This window comes from Acipenser ruthenus, chromosome 2, assembly GCF_902713425.1.
Source record: "Acipenser ruthenus chromosome 2, fAciRut3.2 maternal haplotype, whole genome shotgun sequence".
NCBI classification, from domain to species: domain Eukaryota; kingdom Metazoa; phylum Chordata; class Actinopteri; order Acipenseriformes; family Acipenseridae; genus Acipenser; species Acipenser ruthenus.
Window position 1 is genome coordinate 28810354 of NC_081190.1, and position 18675 is coordinate 28829028.

Below are 18675 nucleotides of genomic sequence, written 5' to 3' on the forward strand. Positions count from 1 at the left end.
GAAAGCCCTAATCACTTCAGTGATGTCATAATGAACATCACTTTCTCTTTGAATTTAGTCAGTACAGAACTACAAAATCCACTGAGTGTACGAGCACAGCGTGTTGTTTCCACATACTCGGCATGCACCCTGTTATAATGATTATACAATAAGAGTTTTGGTCTTTCCTTGTTTTGAGGTCCTGGTTTTCATTTAAAAAAGTGTTGCTTTATTTGTGAGTTTGACTTTGAAAATCGGTCATTCAATTCGGCAACGGGCTACTGTTGCTGTGCTATCAGGTTTGTTTGTTCATAATGTTTTATTGCCAGATAATAGGATTTGGAATCACAATGAAAGTTTCAATTACATAATGGAAAAAAATGAGAAATGAATGACAATAAAAAAAATACAGAGACTGCGACTAAAGGGTTCTTTTTTCTGTGTTAGGTGCTCACTAAACAAGTTATTAAATCCTTTAAGTACTATAATCATCTGGGAGGGCACCTGACGATGAACACGAACATGACATGTAATCTACTGTATAACACTTTCAAATAAATAATTACGAGGGAAAAAAAACAGCCCCAGTATAAACTAAGGAATCTTACCAGTCACATTAAAACAAAATGAAAATGTGTGAAAGCGTGAGGCATGTCCTGTCATGATACGGTTTCGCACATTTCAAACTGCAGCGAAACATCATGCAGTTGCTATTTCTCCCGTATCCACTGTGCAGCCTCAGGGATGAACACAGTTCACAATCTTTAGGAATCAATTGTATTTTGAACTCCTTTCAGTTTCTGCATACTTTGCAATGTGCAGAATGGGCTAGAATGATTCATTCTTTAATTCATCCAACAGGTTGATTGCCTACTAAGTAATTACTTTATTAGTATTGCCCTTTATTTGGTACAGAATGAAAAATAAAACCCACTTGTTGCTGTAAGTTCAGTCACATAAGATCTCTAATCTAAAGCAAAAAAAAAAAATGACACTAAAATGTCTCAACAAGAGACCGCATGTTGGCTAAGCTTACCTGAATGACTGAAACAATGATGGAATGTAACATAGAGACTACCAGAGCATTCCATGGTCTATCTCCCCAGGCTCTAAATTAAACTGTGCTCAGAAAATGAAGCTGGCTATTTCCGTTCTCCTCCTCCTCCACCCACCACCAACACAGCAACAAGACACACACACAGTATGTATTTACTTAGACACTCCCATAAAAAGAGTTGTGTTTGCTAAACTGCAAATACTGAAGAAAAAAAAAAAAAGAAAAACCTTAAATAACAATCGTGGGCAGCCAGGATGGCACTCATTCAATGTGACTGCAAGACATTTCAATTGTTAGAAAGGGATACAGTAGTGTGTCAAGTACGCGGTCTTGCCCAGTTGTGACTGAAATTGCAACAGAGGATGCAGATTGTATATATTACACAGCAGTGGTCATGGTAGCGACTGTATTTGCTAACCTAATCAATGAGTCATGTGAATAAAAGCCTATCTACACAAACTTGTGTGCTACATTTTGTGACAAGCTAAAGGGTTCAGGAATCTTGAGAAGTGCATCCAGCCCTGCCAGTAACTGCTGGTGATACTGTAGGAAGTGACTTGGGAGCACACATTGCATGGATTCTCACTGGATACCCAGCTGGTATATCAAACCACTGTGATGTACACCTCATTTTCAATGCTATCCTGATGGATTACAGGAAGAGATTACTGGAATCCCTCTTCAAACAGACAAGTTGTAACAAAGCTCAAAAGCTCTATACACATACAGGTACACCATGGCTATGAAAGCCACAAAAGACCTCCCTACCCATTTATTATACAGGGATTGGGCAGAAAATAAATATGGTAGTCTTTTAAATAATCCACTCCGAATCATTCCAGTCTGCTTTGGAAAGGTTTTTAATTGTATTCATCTGTTTACAGCCTCTTTTGCTGTGTTTCTTTGTCATGTTGTTGTACAGTAATACCCGTACGTCTGCTTCTTGACAGGATGTCCTGTGGTACTTGCACCTTAAAGGATACGCCCCTGTTAACCTCTATAGAACTGTATAAATACTTCTATAATAAAGAAATATTAGATGATCCATTTCCATTACATAATACTTGTTCTGGATGGTGTAGCGCAATCGTTATGTTTATTTGCATTCTGACCGATAACTAAACAACAAACAGTAACCTATAACCTGAGGAACCAAATCAGCACACAAACCAAAGCAGGCTGTCCGTCTCCGAATCTCTCAGGCAGAGCTGCCGTCACCATTTGAAATGACTAATTCTGTAACACCTTTTATGTTTTGTATTATAGGTTGTAGAGTATACATTGAGCCATATACACAAATATATTTTAAATCTAATCAGTAACAACAAGACAATATTTGAACAGAGCAGCCTATTAGTCCTTCTGTGCAGCACTTCACTGCTCCTTTAAAGCAGGAGGCCTCACCAATAACCACCTTGTAGCAGAAACTCTATTAAACAATCAAGAAAGTGCAGATGCAAGTATGCAATATAAAATAACTATTACTAATTGATGACTGAAAAATATGTACACATTTTGAAAAATATAAACAAATGTAATTTTAACGAGAACTAGAATCTGATACAAACACAGCAGTCGGGTATACCACTGTAACTTCCTAGCATGGTATAAAGAAAGCATTGCTATTTTACATATACACAGTTTCCTTCAGGTAACCAAAATTAGACTTACCCGTTTGAGTCTTCAAATTCTGTACAACTGTGACTGACAAAATGGCGTCTTCCGGAAATGAAACCTCCAGTTAATGTCTACAAGTAGATTTTTTTTTTCTGAAACCCTTCCTCTTCAAGTAAAAACCACTGAACCAGCGGAGCCATACAGATTCGAAAGTCAGATGCAAACTCAGGAAGTGACCTCACTTGAGGTTAGTTGCTAAAAGTAAAGTTGCTCCATCTTTACACTTTCATCCTGAAAGACCATTATCAGTCATTATTCAAAACTAAGGTCTGTAGAGAAGAAGCAGTTATTATTCTACAAACAATGCCTTTATCTAAAAGGTATTGTATGTACAGCAATACTTTGCTGCACCTCGGAAGCAGTTAACCTGTATTGTTTTTTAAATGGGCTAAGTAGTACTAGTTTTAATCATTTTGGATATTTTTCTAAGTATTTTAAATCCTACCTTTTACAGTAACTTGCTGCCAAATAGAGGCTATCTTTAAATATATGAAGGTTACCAAGTCTTTATAACAGTTTTTTTTACCTGGTGACGCCATTAGAATTGAAATAGTCTACCACTAACAATGTCAAACACCCAGTATTTGTACAATCAAAAAAAGGTTGAAATCTAAAAGGGTGGTGATCTCTAAATGAAACATATGATTAAACATGACTATATCCTATAATTCAAAAGTAAATCATAAGCTTTATGGTAAACAGTACCAATCCAAGACTGTAGTACAAAATGTAGTTAAGCAACACATACAAAAAATATTTGTTATCTCTGACAGCCCAAGTATCTGATTTAGGACAGTAGTCAACATCCCAAAACCATAACACAGTGTGGGACAAATGCCATTGGACACCATGGACAGTTTCAAAATGAGAGGCCAAGGATTGGATGGGAATTAGGTGCACATGGAGACTGAAATGCCCCCTAATGCTCTATGAGGGTGGTCCCTCCAGGGTTGCATGTGAGGAAGCTCACATTGCCACTGATGCTCTGAGGAAAATGTTCTTCTTGTTTAAATACATTGGAAATACCCCAAGTTCATCTCTTAATAAAGTGCTGTGAAAGTTACTCACTAGCTGCAGCGAGATAGAAGCACCAGAAGCTGTTGAACTCTGGCGTTGATGGTATGGCCCCGCCCCATATTGTCCGACAAACTGTTTCCTTATTTCTGCTGATGAATATCTGTTAAAATAGAAAGAACATATATTACTGTTACTGGGGGAGTGTTTTTCAAATACTAATTATAATCGAGAATGAACAGTATCTAATAACAAATAATAAACATAAAAAGACAACAAGAACCCTAAACGTAATCCCCATATTTAAAGTACAAAGGAAAGTAAGAGTGACAAAAAGTAGTAAGGGTGAAATAGATTTTGGTTGTGTCCTTGAAGAGGCCAAGGGAGTTTTGTTGGTCGGCATACACTATGATAGGAATATTTGCCATGCTTTATAAAAAATGTGATCTTGGCTCCAAGAGCCTTGATTCAAAATGACCATCACCTCCTTTTTATTTACCTAATGTTGGAAAATGACCTTCAAAAGATAGCTGTAGATTGCTAGCACACACTATGCACGTGCTGCATATTTTTTATTTGTATGGTAACTTCACTTGAGGTTACTTTATCTTAATTTGAGGTATTTCTACATGCATACAGGTGTTTTGTCTACCCAGGCCATCCTTCAAAATAAAGAAAAGCAGTTTTTAGCTTTCTAAACCTACAAAAAAGATTTTAAAGCCTTGGGTAGGCAAATATCATGCTGGGATCCAACTAACTATGCTACTGCATGTGGTCAAAATGACTGGCCCTGAAAAGGGTTTTTCTTTAATTTTACATCAATAAAAACAAAACTAAAGTATAATAAATGTACTTCTCAGCAATTTATATTGCTGACCGGGGGCTTTAGTTTCATTTTTGTAGCGGCACTGAAGCAGCTGTGTCTAAAACCAAGAGCTGGGAACAAAGTACAGAGTGTGAGGGTAGATGCAATTTGCCTGGTAAGTGTTTTAGTTAATTGCAGAACAGTGGCAGCTTTTTGTTTTTATTAGAAACCAAGCAGAAAAATCGGTCAGACAGTTTCAAAGGGTGCACAGAAATGTTACCACGGCAGCACAGCTGAAAGATCTTCCATCAGACCCAAAAACTGCTGGCAGTTTGATTTAGCCATTTACTCAAGACAGCCCAACATCTTATTTCCACTGGGATCCTGTCTCACCTCTGCTTTGCTAATGAGTCACAAAGAGACACAATGCAGTTGTAGCAAAAATAAACTGTTTCACACTAGACTTAATAATTAGACAACACTGACTGCTTAACACACATCGTCCAAATAATAAATGCTATTGTTTTTGATAAGGTATGGTAAATATGCTGACAGTTTACATATGCTTAATACTACATCCCATTCAGGTGCTATGTACAGACACGCATGGCATATATTTTCAGCGTCAAGTGATTTTTTTTGTTGATATATTTTTTATTATCCATGAATTGGTATAAATTCGAATTGCTGGTGTGCTGGGGGGAGGGGAATGGTGCCCATGATACCCCATTTCCTGCTTATTAAATAGGAACTTTATTGTGATATCATTCTTGACAGTAACCACTGTAAAACATTAATTAATTAATTAATAACTATCCCACTCAATGCAAATTAATAACATGTGGGTTACCACTGCACTTGGATTCCTTTATAAAAGTTTACCACAGAAAATATAGTATTATTATTATTATTATTATTATTATTTATTTCTTAGCAGACACCCTTACCCAGGGCGACTTACAGTCATAAACAAAAAATACATTAGCAGTCATATTGCAGTGTCACATGTTTTGCTATACCTCTAGGGCTTTACTGTGCTTGCCAATGCCTTGACATTCTTGCACTATGCCTTACTACAATTTGCTATGTTTTTTGTCAAGGTGAACTTCAATAATGGTAATACTGTAGGTTTATCCTACTTGACCTGCTTGGCAACTATCAATGCTGTCTGTCCTTACAGACTTTGTGTGGGTGACGAGGGAGCTACTGTACAACAGGGACTTACAAGATAAGAAACACTCTTCCCGATGTTTTCATTCATTCTCTGCCTGTTTCTAATACTGAAATAAAACATCTTAAACTTGCTATTTGGAAACTGAAAGTTCAAAATCCATCCATTCTAAATACCCTTCCTGTTCTACAAGCACTGAAAATACCCACATGCAAATGAGTCAGCCTCAGGATAGTGTTTTGAATAAACACACATCCCTACTTATTAGCATCACAAATATAAACAGAAAGACTGTGGAATGATATCATGCCCCAGTGGAAGATAATGTTTCTTGATTTCAGTTTAAATTTGTAAACTTGCAAATATCATATTTTTTTCTGGAAAAACTAATACATTAAATTGTATATTTGGCAGACAGAACATCTAAACAAATACAAAAGCCCTGCTATAGACGACTGAAATGTTACTAACCTGGCATGGACAGACAGTCCCCTCAAATTTTAAATTCTAAGACAGTAGGTGAAGAGAGATTACATTCATTCATGAGACTCTGGTAAAACTCATAAGAGAGTCATGTAAACAAACTACACCTATTACAGGTGGGGCTTACAAATCAACGTTGTCAGCTGGTCAGTGAGAATATCCTTATCTTTAAAGACCATCTCAATGCACACTGTACTGTGAGGTCAACTGGGAAAGGTTGGGCATGAGCTGAACATTCACATAAGCCACAAATACAATCTGGCCTTTATGTTAAAATATGTGCAGGTTTTCCAATGCAAACAGAAAACTGAAAGCCACAGATATTACGTAAAAACAAATGGGAGAAACACACTTTAATGTTCTTTTTTTATTTTATTTTAAACCCAAAGATAAACAGGGTTGTTGATTATTAAGAACTCCACAATACACTTTGTTGTCTGGTCTTTTTTGCACCAATTTGTGTCTGTGTTGTTGCAAGTGTACCCTGTGCTAATGAAGGCAAAGTGTTTTCTTTATGTAAACTCTCCCTACTGTAATGAAATGTTAATGATGCACTGAGTACAACCTAGCTGTTCTCTGTGCCTCTGGTATTTCTTCAGACTATATGATTAGTAAGGTTTGGAGTTCCAAAGGAAATGCTGTTTTTATTTGTGAAATAAACTAAAATATTTCTTCAGATGATTTAGCCCCAGTAGGTAACTCAGTTCATTGTTGCAGTTTTTCTCCACACATATCCCTGTATATAAATAGGTCATTTGTACAGGCAAATTAGAACGAAAAGTACAATTTGCACCCACATAGGATTGCCACCACCATAAAAATAAGTTTCAGATAAGTTAAATGCCTTGCACCACTGCATACCAGTAAGTTATGTTTGTTTAGCGTGTGCTAAATATATTTGCAACCAATATGTTGAGTTAAATTAAAACATGTTAATGTACCTATTTAAGCTTTTCACACATAGCTGACCGTTCTTACTCGTGTGTTATTTTGAGTCTGTCACTTGTATTTACTGTTCTATAACTGGATTGTCATGCTTAGACATGGTTAAAAAGGTGGGAGGGGTGTCAAATTACTGATAAGCAAAGGTTATCCACCCACTGTGCTAACACATTTCTGGCACAAAAATGAACTTTAAACTAAACTGCAACAACACAGGACACAAATTCACAAAACAATAAGCAGACTGTATTAACAGTCACTTGAAATGCTGCATTATCACAGCAGCTCAGGGCTCTGTAGAGATGGAATATTATCATAACAAGCCACGCACTCCTCAGCTTTGTTTTATAACCCTCAAGACTCCATATTACAAGTGTGAAGCTTTTCAATAGGGCTGAACTGTTGATGATTTCAGCCTTCAAAAAACAAACAAACGACTGCTGACCAAGAAATACATTGGTGCTTATGGCTGACAGAGGGTGAAAAACTGTTCTTTTAACTTGATATACCAGAAGTAGAATTTCTCAAGAGGCATTACTTCATTATGTTACACTGTCAACCTGTTTTGAGACAGACTTGAGATTGAAGTACTCTACCGTTGTAAACACAATGTCAAAATACACAGGGAGGAATCTTGGACAAAATAAGAAGACTTGCATTGAATAGATTAGTCGGTAGATCTCAATAGAGTCTCTGGAAGAACCGTCATAAATAACAGTTGTTATTTGGTCATTTTGCAGGGTCAGTTGGAAATTGGCCATCCAGAAAGGGGGCACAGCCACAATACCAGAAGTCATCGCCTTAATGCGGTAGGTGATGTGTCACTCATGGATTGGAGGATACGTGATTGCACTCACTAGGGGGCATGACTGAGGGTATATCAGGGGATGTGGCGAAGCAATCTGTTCCTTTGTTATGGTTACAAAAGAACCAGTGAAGGAGTACTGTATTATAAAGAAACCATGAGTTTCTGTGTGTTGTTTTGTTTCTCTATTAAACTGTTACGTTTGTTGTTTATAGAAGGCTAATATCCGGGAGCTGTAGCTAAACTGCCAGCAATTAAACCCAGATTACACTTCACCATTGTGCATGTATAAACCTGTAAATCACCACTTTCACTAAGAGCACTCAGTCTGGACTTGTGACCGTGTTGTGTTTGTGTGTGTCTTGTTAAGTGTCTATTACTATTTCAGGACTGAACCCCGTAGTTTACCTGCGTGATACACATTGTTGTGTAGAGTCAGGTATTATTAATTCTGGTTGCAAAACAAGCAAACCAGCCAAATAAAAAGCTGTTTAACTGTGAACTGTGTTGTTTCAAATCATTCCTGAGCACTGCGTCACCTGCGCACTGAAAACCGCTTTGCCACAGAAAGGAACCGTTTTTTTTTCTTGCCTCCCTGCCAAGAATCCTGACTTCGTCGTGTTTGTGCATGTGCTGGGAGTGAACCCGAATGAACCATGGATCACAGGAGGACATGCGCGAGACACACAATAAGCCAGAAGCGGGAAGTAGAAACAGGTAATTTTACTATTGGGGGGAAAAAAGGTACCGGTATGGTAAAAATAAATTGTAAAAATAACATGTATATATTAAATTCTAGATCATAGTTTTTGGGAAAGTGGCTGGAGCTGTGAATTGAATAAATAATGAAATGATTAATTAATGCTCCAGCCACAGGTGTATAAATAGGGTGATCACGGGTGTTAGTAAAGTAGTAATGGTGTGCGGTACGGTTTTGTTGTTTTGTGTGTGTTTGTAAAATGTTTGTAACATGTAACTAAAAGCGCATGAGCACGTAAACTGTAGCGTTTCTGGTCCCTGAGTCTCCTTGGTAACGTGTACTCTGTCACAGGGAGGTAGCTGTAACTATTAAGACTTAAGATATAACTTTTACCGTTTGGTTAATCTCCATATTCCAATCCACTGTTTAATTATTTTGTTTCTAGAATTATAAATTTCATTCTTGATATCTTAGACAAAAATCACACATCCCTGACATCCCTGTTTGAACTGTAGTAACTTAAGGCTTTAACAAAATGGATGAATTGAACACTCGCTTACTTAAACAATATTGTATAAAATGTATAATGTATCATTTTTCTATTACGTTTCTTAGTTTATTGCAACAGCTTACATCCCTGGAGTCACAGCAATCACAACATCTCCATCCTGTTATGCTTTTGTATACCAGCATGCAGCACGCAGTGCAACACACCTAAACATCTCAGTGTGAGCCCACCCTGACCTTTCCTTTGGGACTGTCATCCCCAAATACTTGTAGGAGTAGGGGTCTTAAGCGACAAGCTCAAACTGTGTGTTCATACACAACATAACAATCAAAAAAGGAGGAGAAGGAGACAAAAGTATAACTTACCTGAAACAACAAAATGTTATCCTATCCTGAGTTCTTTCTGTTGTCAAAACAAGGGATATCTGAGGAAAATGTATGGTTTTAAAATAAAACAGACTCGTGTTAGCTATTATATCTGTACAAGCTATTGCATATGAGGATGTGCACTTCTTTAAATCATACGCAATAGCAGAAATTGTCTTGCTGTCAACAAAGGGACACTGTTTTGGGCACCCTCATAAAGGTGGTGTGTTAGTTACACCGTGTATTCGTTACAGCGTGTATTCCATAAATAGCAAAAGAAACATCTCTAAAAATTGCAATTAACAGTAACCTTTTTGGACACAGTAGCACCCAAAATGTTATATTGAAATCTGCACACTACCAAAAAGCACTAACAGTACAGTTTTACACATTGAAAAAAGGTGTAGTGCCTCATACATTTTATTTTTACATTCTTAAGAAGACTGTTGCCTTATACGCCCATGTTAAAAATATCAGCTCTATAGGAGTTTCATATACAGAAACAAGATGGGAGAAAAGCTATAAAGCAACTTAAAGTCACTTAGAACCTCCAACTGCCACAACGTGAGCTGTTAGCATCACAAAAAGCTAAGAAGAAATATTAAAATATGTAAACAACTACAATAAATAAAGGCTGCTTTTGTATTTATATTAGTTCATGTTCCCCCTTGAAATGTTCTGCATATTGTGTACTAGTATGCCGACTCAAAATATAGGATTTTTATTCCACAGCTTTTTAAATAGTTGTGACATGCAAACATACCCCACAAGGACTGAAAGTGCATTAGTGTGCCATTATTCCACTGTGAAAATATGCCATTATATTCATATCATTATAATAGCATGGTCAGGTCACTTCAGACTAGCAAGAGTCTATTGTAAAAAGTAAATGAATAAAAGGGAAATGGACACCCTGTGGGTGAGACAACCACCAAACCAACTCAATGAGAGGCACCCAAGCTTCTAACAGAGCTCAATTCATTTTGTACAAATTTAGAAAGTCACCCCATATGTAGCACATACTTTTATGTACCTGGACTGTCTCACATGATTTATTAGTTTGTTATGCAAATGGCACCCCTCACATGTTCTGTAATACTGGTATATAAAAGTTTCCTCTCCCTGTTGCAAGTCAGACCTTGATAGTATGCACTCCGAGACTGCACACATTACTGGGGTTTCATGAGGTCTTTAAAGTGATGTGCCATTCCAGAGTACAAAGGTTGTGTGCAGATTTCCACCTCCAACTTCCCTGAAGGATTGTGAGGCATTGATCATCAAGGAATGTTAAAATCAATTCCGTGATGGCTCCCCATGGCTCTATATTTTATTTTCCCAAACCTATTTTGATTAAATATGTTACAGTGCAGAAGTATGGAAACAAATATGGTCTGCGACCCCACGTGGTTCAGTTTTCATTCTCTTTGCAGTCAGCGCAGTGCTTAAATGATCTGTGTAAAGATGTCATTGGTTGTCATAAGCATGAACACAATCCTCTAATCTACTACTTTTGGAAAGGAGTTAACCCAAACCAATAGTTTAATCACAGCGCAAAAACCAGGACCAGAGGACGCAGTTGCAAATGAAGTAGAGATACACTTAGTACGGAGGGTAGGAGACACTTCTTAACAAACAGCGTGAGGATGTGGAATGGGTTACCCAGCCATGTTGTTGATGCTAAATCATTCAGATCATTTAAGACCAACCTTGACAAAGTTTTGAGATTAATCAGCCACTAGGAAGCGGACGAGTTACTGATGTGTTCATGGCCTTCCCTAGTTTATGAATTGTCTTATGTTCTGATGTTGTTAAATTCATTGGGGCTCTATTCTGTGTAAAGGTAAATATTCTGAGAGAAATAAAACAGTATGGAACAACTTACAAACTATTACATTATTGCTCTGTACAGCTTCTTGTTTTAAAACCATTACATTTCTGGGAAAATATCTGAATATTAAACCATGACCATGTTCATATTTGTTCCTATAACAGAATTTATAAATGACTATCAAAAAAATATCATGCTAAGGGGGTCTCCGATTGGCTCCCCTGGTAAAAGCATGGCTGCGTGGTGTGCAGGGTGGGTCATACAGTCAGGGGATTGCAGGTTTGCGTCCTTGCTGTGTGAAGTCGACAGTCTTCGCTGGGGATTCTGGAGGGTGTGTTGCATTGGCTCTGTTGCTCCCACGGGTTAGGGGAGCAAAACTGGCAGGAATGGTTTCTCCTCATCGTGCTACAGCGGACCCTGCTGGCCAGGAGCCTGGTGAACTCAATCAGAAACCTGCAGGGCTCATCTTTGTGGTCCAGAGGCCTGTAGCTAGCTTACATCCGCTTTTGAGTTCCCTGTTATAAATGATACTGGCTCCATGGTGGGATTGGAGGACGTCCACTGAACCTTTATTTCTCCTGGGCTGTTGTGGGGAATTGATGTGGTGAAGGAGAACATAACTGGACATTCGAAATTGGGCAGAAAAGCAGGGGTAAAAACAATTGGGAACAGATGCTGCATTTTGGTGAGTCAATGCCGGAGACTAAAGAATAATGCTTATGCCCCATACATGTGATGAACAAAGAGATGCACTAAATGGCTAAGTAACCCATCGCCACATATATCCTGCTTATAAGGCAAGAAACTATTTGGTCAAACAAAACATTTGGCCCACTTATTTCCTATGTCAGCATTCTCTTTTGTGGAAACAACTCGTTTAAAAGCTTGCTTGTATCAGATAGTGAGTCCTGTCACAAAACTTTAACTCATTAAGTTTGTTTTGTGGATGATATAAAGTTTGATATTCATGAAACTCTACTGACTGCCCTTATAAACGTTTACCATGGTATTTTTGCACAGAATTTGTGCAGTTTTCCCAGGCTTTTCCTGTGGTTATACTATGCATTTACCATAATTTACCCTGGTTTGCTATGTTTTTCAATATGCTGTACCATGCCTTGCTGGTCATTACAATGCCTACCTAAGCTTTACTGCACTTTGCTATTCTTTTATTATAGGACACATTTATAAGGGTGCTAAAAACAGTCAAAATGTGAATGATACAGTATACTACTACTAAGAGCATCATCATATCATTAGGTTAAATGTAGTCATTTGGTCATGCCAAGCCTGCTTCCTTATTCTAAACAACAAAAGCATAAAACCACAAAGGACAAACTGAACAGTAAGAATCATCTGGTCTATCTAGTATTTTGCAGTAATTTTGCAATGACACTAGAACACTAGTAGGGACAGTCTGGGGTTAAATAACGTATGTCTATAATAACCCTATTAACAATGTTAAACAGTGTACTTCCATTTCCAACAATAAATCCATACCATATAGAAAAATACTCAGCATTTCAATCTGTAATTATACATAAAACAAGTTATAACATCTACACAAAATATAGATACTTAGAAAGTATGTCAATGATTCCAAGGAGTATTAATACTGGCAATCAGTGGCGGCGCTAGGCTCTCTCCGGTGAGGGGGCTGAGGGGCGGTTGAGGAGGGCTAGGCAAAAATTTGAGAGGGCTACACTCCACTTTGTGTGGGCACTTATAGTGTCAATGTTTCGATATGTCTCGCAAAACTTCAGTATTATGGTGGAATACAATACAGATTAAGTGCCTGTTAATAACAATATCAATAACAATTACAATTACAATAATAATAATAATAATAATAATAATAATAATCCAACATAGTTTACAAGTGTTACAGTGCAGTATGAAGTAGGTGCTGTTGTAACAGGGCCAAGGCTGGGTGAGAACCGGTGACCCCACACACCTCAAGAGCGCGTCCAATCGCTCCCACGTGAATGGGGCCTTAGAGCAAACGATCCAATATCGAAAATATCGGTGGTCTCTGCTCGTTCGGGCAATCGACCCCGGTGCGGATCTATTCTTTTTGCCCTGTGTGAATGCTAACCTGTCTGGGACCAGATCGCTTGTAATCACACCAGCCCAGGGCTCACACAGCATGTATGATCATATTTATTTAAACACTTTAGTCTTCATACACTGTGACGTTTCTGCTAGCTCTGGAAATCAGATCTATTCTACGGAGTCATTTGGTAATAAGTTTGATGCTAATAGTAATCCCAGTCCTTCATTTGACATTTTTAATTATCACACAGCACGCGCCCAGTCCCTGAATTCATGTTGAATGTCTGTGCTGTATTGCTGGTCCCTGATTAAAGTCGCCTTGTTGAAGACGATACCTGGAATGGTTTTCGATTGTTGAAAGCCACATGAAGGTCTCCGAAAAGTCTGACACAACTTTAAGTCACGTCGATAAATCATAAATTTGAAATATCCCTTTTTAATTTTTTGGTGGCGGGGCTACAGAGGGGGGGGCTTCAGCCCCTCCAAGCCCCCCTCCCCCCCACCACCACCGCCCCTGCCGGTAATTGCCAGTGTGTCTCCAGTCTATGTAACTGGGTATTCTTTGTAATGCAAGTTCAAATTTCAATAACTGTGCCTGTAAAAAAGGGCACTTTGACTTGGAAACTCATTTTACCTGGAATTTGAACATACTTCAGAATTTAGTTATATTTCAGTATCTATGAAATGTATTAATATTCTTTATTCTTAATCCACAAACAGTATCTTATGATACTTAAAAATGTGTAGATGCTTACCTTTATTGAACTTCTTTCTTTAGCTACAAACATGGCACATATTTGTCACTGCTTTGTTTTAGAGAGCATTGTGGAAACTAGCAGCTTCTGTAAACTGCCTCGTACATCACCCTATCGCAGGGGTGACAAGCTGCATGAAGTGATAGCTCAAAAAGACAAACCATGCAATCCCAAAACAGATTGTGGTCTGAACATCCTGTCTCCCTACAAAGAGTAAGGCCATAGTTGTGTAAAACAAACTGTAACCTCAAACTGTTTCATTACACAATTGCTATAAAATTTTCCACAAAGAAACACAGGTATGCAGGTGTAAACCTAAATGCAGTGAAACTGATATTAGTGATGGGGGTGCCTTGTTTAATAACTACACTAAACAAAATGTCAGTGTTTCCAGAATAAAGAAATATCTTGACATATGTCATTTTTAATGGGGTCCTGGAAGAAAATGTTTAAGTTTAAACTTAAGTGGTGCCTTGGTGTCTGTTACATTAACAATATTATTAAAGTATTAAAAAAGAACATGAAACTATTCTTAACCTGAATAAGCTTTGTAAAAAAGGTTGTTGGTGAATTTACACATTTGGTGCCAAATATCATCTGCAATATATTTTATACTGGAGCTCAGGAACAAAACTTAAAAATGTTTCACCAACAGGTTATATATTTAACCATCGATTTACATCAGATATATATATTTTTAAAAACACAGCTGAATTATTTAGCAGTTCAACAACTTAAATCATACTTTGAGTAATCATCGGTATGTTTACTTATCTATAACATTACACACAAGTCATTTTACCAATGCAGACTTCAATTAAAAGCTTCACTTCATCATCCACTGCTATCCATACCCCACTTCATGGGGAGATGTGGTCAATACATTATACTCAAAAACCAACAAAACTGTAAAAGAAACAGCGAAAGGAGAAGTTGAGAAATGAGAAATAGGTTTGTTGCACGAAAAGGAAATGAAAAGACAAAGAATGCCACACACAACAATACAACATGCCCAATGCTACATGAACATCCAACACTTCTTTGTTCTGCAAATTGGTTTTGCACACAGCAATTATGACAATAACAGCAAGGGGCTGGGCACAACATATTTTAAAGGTACAGAAACTACATTTTTAGTTTTACTTGGATCGGGCAAACCAGCATAAAGCTTTGAGGTATACCTTATTTAAAGTTTTTATTATTTTCAGTTTTTTATTTGTATTCATTACATAAAGTTTGATAGTCACGAAAGTTTATAATCAAAGCAGATCGTGTTACCTCGTTTAACAGAGCCCTTGGTGCTTCGAAATATACACATGACGTATTTATTATTATCGCCCTTGAAATGTAGCACTTAGTTTGTTTCTTAGTTTATTCATTTCCTATTTTCAGTGTTAAAATTAACGTTCAAAATCGTCTGTCTTGAATAACTTGCACATCTACTGGCACAGAGTTTCAGTTCAGTTTTAAACCGACTTCCTTCTGCACCTTGAAATATGCATGCAAATTTGAGTTTTTGTATACTAAAGCTCACTGAAGTTTAAAAAATACTTATCTCTATTTCATTATTTTATACACCAAAACGGATGCGTTAAGATTATGTGTTCGGATAAGGATAAAATAGTTCATGTTAACTGTAACACAAATGGTGTTATCAATGAACACAGGTTTGACAAAATGTAAGTTAAACATGCATTCGCCCTTACACGTTCTATTTTAACTACATATATTTAAGTGTGTATTCATATATATATATCACACAAAACTCGGTAAACATTGTGAATGTTTGCACGCCTCTCATTAACATTCACAACGTGTACCAGCCTGCTTCTTCCAGCTTGCTACCTCTGAATTTTTTTGACAGCGCTGTCAATTTTACAGTCAAAAAATATATAAACATACGATGAAAATAAAACGTCTTACCTGTTGATTTTAAGAGCAAACGCTCTCCTATCTGCGACTGGCAGAGTGGCCATAGAAGTTTGAACTATATTTTTATAATATTGCAATAATCCTGGACAGTTCCAACTTTATTCGTGCTGGAATAAATGTCATGTGGTTGAATGTGATCCTTCTCTGCTGGCTATATTTTTTCTGGGTGGAAACTTCCGCATTTTCACCTTCCATACAGAAGTAAGGATAGCAATGGGAGGTGTCGGTATTGCACGCAGGCTATGCAAGATAAGCTGTTTCCTTCTTGTAGTAACTACTGTAACAGCTAAAATTCATGTTGGATATTTCAAATAAGAAACGTATTAAATGGCAGGGCGACGGGGACGCTGACGCGGACGGTTGGAGGCGAAGAATCCATTGAAATAAATGTGATTAATGTGTTAGTAATTGGCCACTGTCAAATAAAACATCTTTGACACTAGTAAATTCAGTAGTTATACGATTAATTGAATGTAACTGCGTTGTGTTGTATTGTAACTGTACTGCGCGTTAGTATTGTTTGTAACAATTATACTGCGGCAGCGGCGTGTAGTGGATTCCAGTGGGAAGAAGGAGACGCTGCAAAGGTCTTTGGCGCGTGGAAGTGCCTTTTATTGCTCTTAGAAAAATTGAAAAGATTTGGCGCTTATAAGTGCCGTTTATTATGTCTTTTAGTACAAAATCGATTTATTTAGCTCTTCACCTTACTCCCTCAGATCTCTCTCTGTCACTGCAGATAAACAATACAGCGCGCAGGCTGCGGTTTAAATAGAGTCGGATGTGACCACACCCTCCCCCACGCCCCCCTTTTTCCGCACCAATCGCTGTTCAGCACGCAGACTCCGTGCGGGGCGCACTTAGCCTGGTAGGCGGCATAGAGCGGACCTCGCTGGAAACAGGCAAGTAATCATAAACAGACACATCACACTCACTGTACGGCAATACACAGAATACAGCTATTTACAGGAAAAGTAATAGTCCTAAAAAGCCCCGCACGACGCTACACTGCCCCCTGCTCAAACACTGGTCTAAGGACTCGTCAATTCGGGGCAGTGGATAACAGTCCTTTTTCATGACGTCGTTGAGGCAATGGTAGTCAGTGCAAAACCTCCATTCTCCATCTTTTTCTTTAACCAGCCACGATCGGGGATACAGGGACTGTTGGAGGGTTCGATCACTTCAGCGGACAGCATCTCATTCTGGATCCGATCAGCAACTACCTGGCGGGTTAAGGTGAGGTGACGTGGGGGTTGACGAATGGGTCTGGTGTTCCCCGTATCTATCGAATGTTGCACCAGGTGGGTGCGTCCGGTCTGTTCTGGTCGGGAGGTGAAGATGCCCAGGAACTCGGTTAACAGCTGTCATAGCTGGTCGTGTTGAACGTCGTCTAGCCCTTCACAGCTCCGTTCCAGGAGGCTCTCCACAGCGGACTGGTTCTTGGGGACAGGCTGCGTCATCGGGGTCAGTACTGGGGGGCACACGGGCGGGCAAGGTGGTGGGTTGGCGCTGTTGGCGACAGGAACGTGGAGGGGAGGTTCACCAGGCAGCGGGTTGTACTTCCCAATGTGGCCGTGTTGTAGGTCTAGCAACAAGCCTACGCATTGGAGGAAGTCCAGATCAAGGATGCAGGGGTGTTGGACAGAGGCTATCCATACCTCATGGCGATAGCGGCAGCCAGCATGCTTAATCTGTAGGTGGCCTCTTGCTTCTATCGGGGCGATGTTCTCCAGTCACAGTCCAGAGCTGGACCAGGGTGTCGGTTACTCGAGATCTCCAATTGGTGCAGGCTCGTGGATGATATTGGGGCGGACGACGGTGATGGACGAGCCCGAGTCGATGAGAGCGATACACAGCATGCCCTCAATCTTCACTGGGGTGTATAGGAAGGCTTCTTCTCCTGTGCATCCCACAGTGGCAGGTATAGCGTTCGGGGGCTTGGCAGGTGAGGTATGCATCTGCCCCCTTAGGCAGATATGTTCCTGTTTCCTGGGGCCTGTCGCGTCTCAGTCTGGTCCTCCAGCACGCGGCAGTCATGACGTTCCCCGGGGTCCCACACCGCCAGCAGATCCTTTCCGGATCACGTCTCTTCCTGTGGCTCGCTGATCAGACCTTGGCAGGGTAAGGCTCTCCCTCTCTCTGTCCATATCCGATTGGGTCCAGGAAATCGGGCGGCTGGTAGGGCTGTGTGCTGCGGGTTGGTCCAGGAATATAGCTTTGATGGTGGTAGAACGATTTGTTGCCTAATCCAGGGTGGCCGGGGCTGCAAGATGGACTTGGTAGCGTAGTTCTGGGGGTTCTATACTGCGCAAGAATGCGTCCAGTGCGATGCGGCGGATAAAGCTGTTGTCCTCACTGCAGTACGCTCTCCTGGGCAAGCGGTTGATGGCAGTCCCCAGCACTCCCAAGCGTTCTCCGTGGATCTGCCTGCGGTTCTGTAACTGGTCCTGGAGCAAGAGATAGGGCTCACTCTCCCCAAACCGCCTCTTCAAAGCCCTTAAAAGGACACCAGTAGGATCTCCAAAGTGCCGCCTTCAAGAGATTGGGTTAGGTAGGACACTTTGATGGCAGAGCTCCAGACGTGCTCAGTGGCTGCAAGCTCAAA

General features: G+C 39.3%; 1 protein-coding gene across 3 annotated transcripts in view; it reads right to left on the reverse strand.

The window, feature by feature from the left end:
- Nucleotides 1–17191, reverse strand: part of LOC117968140 (dedicator of cytokinesis protein 8-like) — a 61153-nt gene extending 43962 nt beyond the window's left edge. Inside the window, exons 1-2 of one of the 3 annotated variants that reach the window (XM_058993236.1) lie at nucleotides 16065–17191; nucleotides 3782–3890 (exon numbers count right to left, since the gene is read on the reverse strand). In XM_058993236.1, coding sequence (XP_058849219.1) covers nucleotides 3782–3890; nucleotides 16065–16117 — 162 coding nt within the window. In that variant the 5' untranslated portion in view covers nucleotides 16118–17191. Of the gene's footprint in view, nucleotides 1–2707; nucleotides 2815–3781; nucleotides 3891–16064 lie in introns of those variants that run through there. The other 2 variants (XM_058993227.1, XM_058993243.1) reach the window with 2 other exon arrangements.
- Between the last annotated feature and the right edge of the window lie 1484 nt (nucleotides 17192–18675).